Source organism: Calidris pugnax, unplaced genomic scaffold (assembly GCF_001431845.1).
Source record: "Calidris pugnax isolate Ruff unplaced genomic scaffold, ASM143184v1 scaffold289, whole genome shotgun sequence".
NCBI classification, from domain to species: Eukaryota; Metazoa; Chordata; class Aves; order Charadriiformes; family Scolopacidae; genus Calidris; species Calidris pugnax.
In genome coordinates this window covers 691,906-703,970 of record NW_015091339.1, presented here as the reverse complement: position 1 = coordinate 703,970, position 12,065 = coordinate 691,906, and the positions used below count along the sequence as shown (strand labels likewise).

At 47.0% G+C, this 12,065-nt stretch overlaps 1 protein-coding gene across 1 annotated transcript in view; it reads left to right on the top strand.

The window, feature by feature from the left end:
- EXOC4 (exocyst complex component 4) overlaps nucleotides 1-12,065 on the top strand; it is a gene marked incomplete at its 5' end in the record, with an annotated part of 345,671 nt that overhangs the window by 229,757 nt on the left and 103,849 nt on the right. The window contains one exon of the mRNA XM_014961001.1: nucleotides 10,949-11,085. Within this exon, the coding sequence (XP_014816487.1) occupies nucleotides 10,949-11,085 (137 nt within the window). The remainder of the gene's footprint in view (nucleotides 1-10,948; nucleotides 11,086-12,065) is intronic.

Below are 12,065 nucleotides of genomic sequence, written 5' to 3'. Positions count from 1 at the left end.
TTTTTTTTTTTTTTTTTTTTTTGTTTAAAAACCATTGCAGAGCATACTTTGAAAATCCTGGTGGCACACTGCTCTTCCCGTGCTTTTAAATAGCTGTGATTGATTGCCACTTACTGGACTTGAGCAGGGTTGGCCGCCGTTAATGTCAATTTTGTGTAGAGCAGAGGCTCGTGCGTTCAAATCTTGGACGTTGCGAAATCCTAAATAATGAATATGGTGTTTAGAGGAAGAAAACAGCTCTTCTGCACGGTCAAAGGTAATGCAGTAATAAGCAGATTTTACGGTACGTGTTCTCCATTTTAAAAAAAAAAAAAAAAAGTAGATTTTGCTTGCTGTCAATATTCTAGTTCACTGGAGCAAGTGTTTTGTGGATCACACGGTGCCAGGTAGATAAGAGCTATCCAAGACCTTGTTTGTGCACTCATTTCATAGAATCATGGAATCACAGAATCATTCAGGTTGGAAAAGACCCTCGGGATCATCGAGTCCAACCACCAACCCTATTCTACAAAGTTCTCCCCTACACCGTATCCCCAACACCACATCGAAATGAGTCTTAAACACATCCAAGGATGGTGACTCGAACACCTCGCTGGGCAGCCTGGTCCAGTGTCTGACCACTCTTTCTGTGAAGAATTGTTTCCAAATGTCCAGTCAAAACCTACCCTGTTGCAGCCTGAAGCCATTCCCTCTTGTTCTGTTGCTAATTACCCGTGAGAAGAGACCAGCACCAACCTCTCTACAATGTCCTCTCGAGTAGAGAGTGATGAGGTCTCCCTTCACCCTCCTCTTCCTCAAACTAAACAGTCCCAGCTCCTTCAACTGCTCTTCATTGATTTGTTCTACAGGCCCTTCACCAGCTTTGTTGCCCTCCTCTGCACCCACTCCAGCACCTCCATATCTCTCTTGTATTGAGGTCCCCAAAATTGGACACAATACTCAAGTTGTGGCCTCACCAGTGGGGGGACAATCACCTCCCTGCTTCTGCTGGTCACACTATTTCTAATACAAGCCAGGAAGCCATTGGCTTTCTTGGCCACCTGGGCACACTGCTGGCTCATCTTTAGCTGCTCCAGCATCACATTTAGAGGTGAGAGAGAAATATGACCTATCCTGGGCTCCCGTTGCCATCCGTGAGGATGAAGGCACTCAGGACCTCCCGGAATAAAGCCCTTAAAAATTAAAATATCACCCGCAGCGAAGCAGGGAGAGTTATAGTTAAAAAAAAAACACCACCACCCCACCCTTGGAGTGAGGAGCATTTGAGAAGCAAAGTTGTAGTAGGATGTAGTATAACCATAGTAACGGGCAGGATTCTGCAGAACTGATACTGGAATAATGAGTTTTGCTGAAAAAAAAGAAAAAAATGCTGTATGGGAAAAGCAGGCTATCAGATTTGGCGACCATAAAAAAAGAGTTTTTGCATTTAAACACGCATTTGAATTGATACATACTAAAAACTCCAGCTCTTTGTAAAGGCCTGGATGTACCACGGAGGAAAACCAATTGAAAATCCTCCCTCCCCTTATCGCTCGGTGTGAAATAACCGCTAATCAGTAAAACAGACAATTTAGACTATCATCTTGCCTCTGATAGCTGAAATCGGGTGTTTTTTTTGACTTGTTTTCAGGGTTGTTTTTTTCTTCTGTCTTCGAGGGGGGGTCTTTAAGGTCCCTTCCAACTTAAACCATTCTATGATTCTATAATGTTACCAGATGCAATAAGTCCTTCTCCTTGGAGAAGGACTCTTTGCCAGGAAGTGTAATGATAGGACAAGGGGAAACGGTTTTAAATTGGAAGAAAAAAGATTCAGATTAGATCTCAGGAAGAAATTTTTTACTATGAGGGTGGTGAGACACTGGAACAGGTTGCCCAGAGAAGCTGTGGATGCCCCATCCCTGGAGGGGTTCAAGGCCAGGCTGGATGGGGCTTGGAGCAACCTGGTCTGGTGGGAGGTGTCCCTGCCCATGGCAGGGGAGTTGGAACTGGATGATCTTTGAGGTCCCTTCCAACCCAAATCATTCTATGATTCTATGAATCTATAACTGCAGTGCTGATATACTGAACTGGGGGTACAGGTTGGCTCCCCATGGTGATGATGGAGATGGAGCCAGCTCCCAGTTCTCCTGTCCATCCCATGCCCGCTCCCCGGGCCACAGGGCTTATGTTGGCTACTTTATAGACATCAACTAGCCTTAAGCAGCCAGTTCATTGCAATATTCAGGAGTAACTGGGTCCCCCAGCTCCTGCTTTTCAGTTTTGATTGATTTCCATCTCTAACTCTGCTTTACTGACAGGTAATATCATCTAACGAGATGGGAGACTAGTTTTTTCAGTGCCCTCGCAAGATGTTTGTTAAACTGCTGGAATCCGGGCAAAGGGAGTAAATGCATTTGTGTTTTTAATCTCCCTCTCCCGTTGCCCTTCGAGGCGCTGACAGCACTTGATATTTATCAGCTCACAAGGAGCCCGTCCGGGTATTTAAGCAGCTCGACTGGGAGGGAGGTGGCTGCAGAGCTCCGTTTCGCCCGCCTGCCGATTAACAAACCGTTATTAATTGACAGCAGAATAACCAAATTGCAACTGGCAGACTAATGCTGCGGGTCAGAGCACGGGGGCGGAGGGGGGCGAGACGGCAGGTGGGGGCACGGGATGAGGAGGGAGCTGGGGAAGGATGGGTTTCCTATTTTAGAGCTGATTGCCTTGGGTGTGATTTTTGGCCAAGCTCCCACAGCTGCTGAAATCCCCCCTTAGTCTCTGTAAATGTCCTAATAACATTAATCATAATATTAATGAATCGTAGAATGGAACAGCCCAGGCTGGAAGGGACCTCAAGAGATCATCTGGTCCAACTTCTAGTGGGAAAGGGAGCTGAGATGAGAATAGGCAGCACCCACTCCAGTTGCATCTTGAGACCTTTCAGTGGTGAGGACTTTACTGTGCCCCTGGGGAGGTTGTTCCAGCAAATTTTTGTAAAAATGTCTTTCCTATGTGTGTAAAAAATGTCTTTCTTATGTCAAGGTGAAACCTCTCCCAGTGCAACTTGTACTCGTTGCCCCTTGTCTTCTCCATATGGCTCCTTCTGAAGAGAGACCCTCCATCCTCTTTGCAGCTGCCCTTTAAGTACTGGTTAATGTCATAATGAAACTAATCCCAGATCCTTGATCCTGGACACCAGACCCTATATAGTATTTGGAGAATTGCACATTTTAATGCAGAATTCTGTATGCCAGGCCAATATCTAAGAGCACATCCAACTCAGTCCTCTCTCCACAACCCCATTGTATCTTATTGCATCTGGTAGCATTATAGAATCATAGAATGGTTTAAGTTGGAAGGGACCTTAAAGGTCATCTAGTTCCAACCCCCCTGCCATGGGCAAGGACACCTCCCACCAGACCAGGTTGCTCCAAGCCCCCTCCAACCTGGCCTTGAACCCCTCCAGGGATGGGGCAGCCACAGCTTCTCTGGGCAACCTGGGCCAGGCTCTCACCACCCTCACAGCAAACAATTTCTTTCTAGTATCTCACCTAAATCTCCCCTCTTTCAGTTTAAAACCGTTCTTCCTCGTCCTATGGCTCCCCTCCCTGTTCAAGAGTCCCTCCCCAGCTCTCCTGTAGCCCCCTTCAGGGACTGGAAGGCCATTATAAGGTCTCCTTGGAGCCTTCTCTGCTGCCTGCAGAGATTGGAGAGTTGGGGTGGGAATGGCCAACTCTATGATATGGAGAGTGACCCCAAAGGAGAATGAGGGAGGGTGAAGTTTTGAGGGAAAGAAGCTGAAATGGATCCTTGCTGGATGCTGTTTCCTTGGGATCTTGGTTAAAGAAGGGGATTTTCCTGGCATTTAGCTTTCCATAGTGCACGCCACGGGGTAGGGATGGCACCAGTGGGTCTCCTGAGCAAGGAGTCTCTCTCTGAGATCCTGTGTTATAGCTTTGCAAGATGCTTGAGCCCAACAGCAAGATGCCAGAAGATCACCCCATCCTTTGCTGGCCTTCAGATGGACCCAGAACCACTTTCACCACGTGCCCATCAGCTTTGTTGCCTCCATCCCAACCTCTACAAGTTCGTTTCTGCAACTCATCGCTGGGTGAGGGTTCAGCCAAGAGGGTACAACAAGAAAGCAACACCAGCCTTTCCAGCAGGAAAGGAGATGCTCCACAGTCTCCTAAACCACAACCACAGTTTCCAAGTACAGCCTTCCCCCCGAAGAGTAGTGCCCCAGTGTGGATCACTGGAGCCATCTGCTGAAAACATCTTCTCAGCGCCAGGAAAGGAGAATGAAGGACGCCTTGGAAAGGCAGATGCTGTGAATTTAACATTTTTTGGGGCAGCTGAGAAACTGTAATTAAAAGGAAAAAAAAAACACCAACAAGAAATTGCAGGAATAAATGTTGCACGTCAAGGTGTCAGTGTGAGGTGTAACCACTGATGTCCTTTGGAAGTGGTCCCAAACTTGGAGCTGTGGGTCAGCACTGAGCTTGAAGAGGTTTGAAAACCTTTCATCTCTCCTGCCCTGCTCTCAGTTACAGCTGTGCTCTGTACATTACTTTTAAAATTGTGGGGCGTCAGCAAAACTCCAGCTTAAAAATTAGATTAGGCTTTATTTATTTCTTCATTTAAGGCAGCCAGGTCCAGCACTCATCTGGTGCCTTCCTCTGCCAAGGCATCTCGAGGAGATTTTTAAGTGATGGGCAATAATATCCTAATAATTGACAACCTTTCCAGTGCCAAGGTCTCTTCCTCCATCTGCTGTGTTTTCAAGAGCCTGTCTCACAGTGAAGATGTCCCTGCACAGGTACATTCCCATCTTTACCTTCTTCCTCCAAGAAGATGGAGCAAGTGAACAGGTATGAGAGAAGCTGTGATTTCTCCAAAAGGGATGCCACTCAGAGGTACCTGGACGGGCTGAAGAGGTGGGCCTGTGTGAACCTCACGAAGTTCAACCAAGCCAAATGCAAGGTCCTGCACATGGGTCATAGCAATAATACACAAATACAGGTTGGGTGGAGAATGGATTGAGAGCAGACATGAGGAGGACTTGGGGTGTTGATGGACAAGAAGCTCAACATGAGTCAGCAATGTGTGCTGGCAGCACAGAAAGCCCCCTGCATCCTGGGCTGCATCAGAAGAAGTGTGGCCAGCAGGTCAAGGGAGGTGATTCTACCCCTCTGCTTCACGCTGGTGAGACCCCACCTGGAGCACTGCGTCCAGCTCTGGAGCCCTCAGCACAGGAAGGGCATGGACCTGTTGGAGCAGGGCCAGAGGAGGCCACAAAGATGATTGGAGAGTTGGACCCCCTCTGCTGTGAGGACAGGCTGAGAGAGTTGGGGGGGTTCAGCCTGGAGAAGAGAAGGCTCTGGAGAAACCTTATGGCAGCCTTCAAGTCCCTAAAGGGGACTTACAGGAGAGATGGGGACGGACTCTTGATCAGGGAGGGGAGCAGTAGGATAAGGGGTAATGGTTTTAAAATGAAAAAGGGGAGATTTAGATTAGATACTAGAAAGAACTTCTTTGCTCTGAGGGTGGTGAGAGCCTGGCCCAGGTTGCCCAGAGAAGCTGTGGCTGCCCCATCCCTGGAGGGGTTCAAGGCCAGGCTGGACGGGGCTTTCAGCAACCTGGTGTGGTGGGAGGTGTCCCTGCCCAGGGCAGGTGTTTGGAACTCGATGATCTTTAAGGTCCCTTCCAACTTAAACCATTCTATGATTCTATGATTCTGCAGAAAAAAAGCATTCAGAGTGTATTGTTCCTCTAATCTAGTGTTCCTCACCAAGAAGTTAGAGAAAACAGCATGACATATTGAAAACCTGAAGGTTTGTGTAGGCTTGACCTGTTGTTTTGAATTTATTCTGCGTGTTGGGGAATTGCTGGGAACCAGCTTTATTGTACAGAAACTGCGTTTTAAGGGAGCCTTAACAACATTCCTCCAGCTGCATTGATTTACATCGAGTGCCCTCTTGCTGTAGAGGAGGAATTGAGTCATTTTAGAAACTTTGGTGGGGTTGCACGAGACAATAATCCCAAAAGGATGAGTGGGGTGATACCTCTGGCTCTGCGTATTCTCCATCACCCTGGGCTGGTGGAAGCCAAATGGTCAGAGCACAAATTATCCCCACCCTGGGGCTGCTTTACGTTGTCTGAAGCTTCAGCACGACTGAGAATAAGGGTCGTATCTAGGAATAATGATAAATATTTGCAAAATACATTAAAGGTAAAACCCACGGTGTTAATAACGAGTGGAGCCGCTCGGTTTTATCCCATTACCCCGACAGTCGCTAATGGGCAGGAGGAAGACGTAAGAAGGAGTTTCTTTATATTTTTAGTAGCCTTAAGACTCCTTTGAAACCTTCACCCCGATGTAGGAGTAATGAATCACACCCTCGGCGTGGTGTTAGGATTCCGCACCACGCGGCGTTTTCGGGCGCGAGGAGACGAATATTGTTCGGTGGATGAGTTTCCTTGTTAGTGTGGGGTGGTTTCTTTCTTTTTTTTTTTTTTTTTTAAAAAAAAAAAAAAGTCTTCATTGAAGTGTCTTGCCATAAAATTATGCTTTGATCATATCCATTTGCCGTTAATGAATCCAGATGGGTTAGAGGCAACTGGATTGTAACTCTCTGATAAGACGTGCGCTGCCTTTCATTTCCTCGCGCGGAGTTTCAGAAGATCCTGCGCCGGCCCAGCTAACGAATCCAGCCATATTAATGTGGCCTAATGCATCCCTAATACATACCCTCCCCGGGGACACATGCAGATGTGTCAGGATTGCTTTGGAAAAGGTTAAAGTGTTACAGAAAAATGGCCATTACCTATCGGGGGACTGGCTCCTTTCATATGGTAATCGCCTTTTTTTTTTTTTTTTTTTTCCCCTGCCTTTTATTTTTTGAAATCGTGCAAGTGGCTTTGTATTTCCTTTAAATCAAAAGATCTTATTCTGAAAGCAAGCTATTGGCAGGAGCTGAGCTGTGATTTGAATGTTGTTGTACAGAGGAGAAAGCAAGTGGGAGAAACAACGTAGAAACTAGCAATACCTTCTCTTTTAACATACAGATCTTTGGATTTTTTAAGTTGTTTGCTCAAATGTTGAGTTACGTAAAGGAAAAGAAACGGGGCAGGTTTGAGACCAGGTTTAGTTCCTCTTGGTGGTGTTCCACGTCCAACCCATTTTTTTGGCATCCAACCCAAGTTTGCTATTCCACAAGGATGCCTGGAAGGAGAGATGCTTCTCCTGGAAAACTGAGAGAGATCAGTTAATAGCGTGGGTCTGCTGAAAACCTCACCCCCCTCTCACCAGTGAAATACCAGTGGAAAATGAAAAGTATGTTTATTCATGCAAAGAGGAGAAAAATTGCTTGTATCTTCCAGGTTGCTATGTGTGTTAGGAAAGATTTTATTTTTTTCTTCACTACGTATAAATGTTAACTCGAATGCCTCACCCTCAAGGATCAGGATCAGCCCCTGGAAGGAGACTTCAATTTGGATTGAAGCTGCACAACAACTTCTGTATTTTCCATTTGTGCAGTCAGAGCTGTTCGTATGGCTCACGTCAGCGGGTTGGAGGTTTGGAGAGTGGCCTTTTCCTCTGCTGACAGACAACCACTGGCCATGGCAGCAACTTTAAGCCATCTGGGTGCAAAGTGAAGCAACCTCTGCTTGACCCCCTTGCACCGGTCATGGTTGTTTGGGCTTGAAGGTTGAAGGACAGGAGCTCGTTCCCCAGCTCAAAAGCCATGAAGGCATGAATACAGCCCACCTCTAGCCTGGTGGACAGGGAACTGGTGGAGAGGGTACAGCAAAGAGCTACGAAGATGATGAGGGGACTGGAACATCTCTCTGATGAGTAAAGGCTGAGGGACTTGGGTCTTTTTAGTCTGGAGAAGAGAAGGCTGAGGGGGGATCTGATCAATGCTTATAAATACTTAAAGGTTGGGTGTCAAGAGGACAGGGTCAGTCTTTTTTCAGTGGTGCCCAGTGACAGGACGAGAGGTAACAAGCACAAACTGGAACATGGGAAGTTCCATCTAAACATGAGGAGGAGCTTCTTTCCTGTGAGGGTGGCAGAGCCCTAGAACAGGCTGCCCAGGGAGGTGGTGGAGTCTCCATGTCTGGGGACATTCAAACCCACCTGGACACATTCCTGTGGGACCTGCTCTGGGTGACACTGCTTTGGCAGGGGGTTGGACTAGATGATCTCCAGAGGTCCCTTCCAACCCCATAACATTCTGTGATTGTGTGAATCACTGGGTAATTTCCCCACTGCGTTTATCAGCCCAACCTACATGGGTTTGAGTTTACCCTCAAGGGGAAGGTGCCAAATCGGTTTGGTTTCCCATTTTAGTGGAAATTGGGTAAATACTTAAAATGCTGCCTTCTCCTGTTCCGGGGTCAGCCTGGCACCTCGAGCAGGGATAGCAAAGAGCCTGGACGAGGTCTGAAAGCAGCATCCCTGGCTGCTGCAGCCTCTCCACGTCGTTCTCTGCTTCGTTTGCTTGCGATGGCTCCGGGTTGCAAGTCCTTTAGGGCTGGTTGTTCTCCTCCGTGTGCATCAAGCCCAGGGTGGGATTGAATATTTATTAAAGCGCCAAGACGTGTAGTACCAGGAGAAGCGGTGTAAACAAGAGCATCTGAGAGGCAGCTATGCCAGACTAGGGTTTTGTTTGGACAAAATAATCCCAAATTGTTGCTAATGACAATAGGAAAGATCGGTTAATTCCTGCGATTTGCTTAAGAGCAGGCTTAATAAGATGCAAGAGCAACCCAAGGGAAGGTTGGGGTTGGTTTGGGTTTTTTTTCTTCCAAGTACAGTTGGGAGCCAAGGATGTATGGGGAACAGCACAGGTGGTGGCTAAACCTTCCTTGAAGCCCCCACATGCTACGGAGTCCTGTGTGCTGGTGAGGGTCTGGAGAACAAGTCCTATGAGGAGAGGCTGAGGGAACTGGGCATGTTTAGTTTGGAGAAGAGGAGGCTGAGGGGAGACCTCATTGCCCTCTACAACTACCTGAAAGGAGGTTGTAGAGAGGCAGGTGTTGGCCTCTTCTCCCAAAGGACGAACGACAAGACCAGAGGAAATGGTCTGAAGTTGCGGCAGGGGAGATTTAGATTAGATATTAGAAAGAATTACTTTACTGAGAGAGTGGTCAGGCACTGGAACAGCCTGCCCAGGGAGGTGGTGGAGTCACCATCCCTGGAGGTATTTAAGAAACGTACAGACATGGCTCTTCAGGGCATGCTCTAGTGCCCAAGGTTATTGGTTTATGGCGAGGTGTTGAGTGTGGGGTTTAGTTGGTGGGTGCGGTGTTTTTGGTGGGCGTTTGGTGTGGTGTTTTTTTTTTGGGTTTTTTTTTTTTTTTTTTTTTTTTTTTTTGGGGTTGGACTCGATGATCTCAGAGGTCCCTTCCAACCACTAAGATTCTGTGATTCTGTGCTCGGAATGAGGATGAGGTTCTGCAGATGCCTTTTTGACCAAATCAGGGACAGGTAGCGGAGCAGAATCAATTCCCTGTCACTCAGGGGGTTGCTCTGGAGGAGCCTGGATTATGGATCAGGGTGACGCTGCCATGTTTTTAATCTGGAAATCAATAGGGAGAGGGAAGTTGGGCTTGTGGGGATGCGGCGGAGACAAGGATTCGGGGTTTGATGAGATTTTGCTCCACAAACAAGGGAGTCGCTAACTCCTCTTCGCATCCTGATTAACACAGGATTAAATTCAGCCTGGACGCAGCTCTCTCAAAGTCCCTGGGGTCCCCCCTGTATAATTTGAGCCCAGAAATTCTCAAATGAACAAGGGCTCCCAAATGCTTCAGTCTCCTTCTTTGCCTTTGCACGTTACTCAGGAATAACCCTTCGTTCTACCGAGCCTGATATTAATTCTATTTATATCAACCTGGGGCTTCGATAACCTTCCTGCCGTCTTGTTTGTAGCAACCAAATTAAATACAGGAGGCAAGTTATAAATACAAACTGGGCCAAGTCACCTTGGGGTGCCTCAGAAATGCCAAAAATTCTGGTTAAATCTCGGGACGTTATCGGTTACGTGGTACCTCCTTCTGCAGACTGTCCAAACTTCATAGAATCATAGAATCGTCTAGGTTGGAAGAGACCCTTGGGATCATCGAGTCCAACCATCTACCCTACTCTACAAAGTCCTCCCCTACACCATGTCCCTTAGCACTGCATCTAAACGGCCCTTAAACACATCTAGGGATGGTGACTCCACCACCTCCCTGGGCAGCCTGTTCCAATGCCCTATCACTCTTTCGGTGAAAAATTCTTTCCTAATGTTCAATCTAAACCTACCCTGTTGGAGCTTGAAGCCATAACTTGCTCATCTGTAGGATGTGGAGCAGCATTTTCATTTTGCAGGTTTGCCCTTGTTGTTCCCATGAGTGTAATACACAGCTTGGGGGTTTCCAGAGCACCTTCCAGTAGCACTGCAAGGTGCTACTTCAATCTCAGTGTGTGTCCTGCACATGGAGTTTTATGGATGGGAGCGGTGGGTGAAACCCCTGACCTTTAGGATAGTCCACAACCTCTGAGTCTGGAATTATTGGTCAGATTGAAGTGCTTCAGGGTTTGCAGGTCCAAGCAAAGCTGTGGGTGCTCGGTTCCTCTGAAAATCACCCTTTTGCATTTTGAGGTTTCACCTAGTGAAGGAAAGACCTGGTGAGCTCTGCTGGTCCTCAACCACTGGAAGAAAATCCGAACTCTTTTCAGACCTGATACCCAAAGCCCTAAGCTGCCCTCTTCCATCTCTTGCAGGGTTTCTGCTTTTTCCTCCTTCATTTGGTTTGACGTCACTGGGTGGCATGGGCTGCTCCAGCATCTGCTCAGTGTCGGGGAGCATCAGCTGTACAATCACATCTGTCACAGTAATTAGCAAAACATGAGAAGGCTGAAATTAAGATTCACGCTGAACTGTTCTTCATACTTGTGCTTTTCTTTCTTTTCCAGAGCACGGTGATCGTGGAGAAGACCGTTCAAGACCTGATGAACCTGATGCACGACTTGAGCGCCTACTCGGATCAGTTCCTCAACATGGTGTGTGTGAAGCTCCAGGAGTACAAGGACACCTGCACCCTTGCCTACAGGTACAGGAAGGTTTGGAGACCCACGTCTGCTGGAGATACTGCTCTTAGGCTTTTGCTATTTTGCCATGAGTAAATTACCTCTAGAAGTCATCTCTGCTGGAATGATCAAGGATATTTCTTTCTAGGTGGGGAAAAAATCCGAAATAATGATCATTGGCATATGAAGAGTCTTGGCTTCCCAGTGACTTTATCCACACCACGCTGTGGTTTAGGCTCTTTAAATGTGGATAGCAGTGGTGGTAGAACTTAGAAACCACACAGCTTTTCTCTTAATCAGGCAAAATGTGACTTCACGTTGGAGATGGAGAGTATAAGGCATCGTCTTTAACATAAATAGCTGTATATAGCTACTGCTTTCTTGTAAAGCAAGTGAGATCCTTCCAAGTGTTCCCATGAGATTCAGCCATATTTTAATCATTTATATTGACATTTGGTTGTTCAGATCTTGTAGCAATGTGGGAATTGGTAACCACAACACATCATATAAATATACACACGCTGGGGTTTGTGAAACTTTCCCAAAAGCTTTCCATGAGCTTCTTCTCTCAAGGAGTCACCAGATGCTCTGCCCTGGGCTTTCTCGGTGTTTTGGGGTGATCTGTGATCTCCCCAACCATGGCATGGAAGATGGAAGCAGTGTGGTTCCCCTGGCATAATCATGATGGGTCGTGGGGCTCAAGTCCTCCAGGAAGTTGCTTTATCTGAGATTTCCCAGGTAACCATCAATAAATAACTTAATCTCTGTACATCCCAGTTGCTCCTCTGTAAAATGTCCCTCCCCTGGAGAGGGGGACAAGGATCGTGCCCCATTCCATGGGGATAAATACTTGCATTGAAGGACACTAAAGATGTTGTGGTGATGTGGGCTATAATAGCTGCTATTCATAATTTCCTTTAATGGCTAATTGAGGCCGGCGATAGGAGGGGAAGCTGAGAAAGCCCCTCGTGTTTTCTGACCAAGAGCATTAAGAAATTATTTC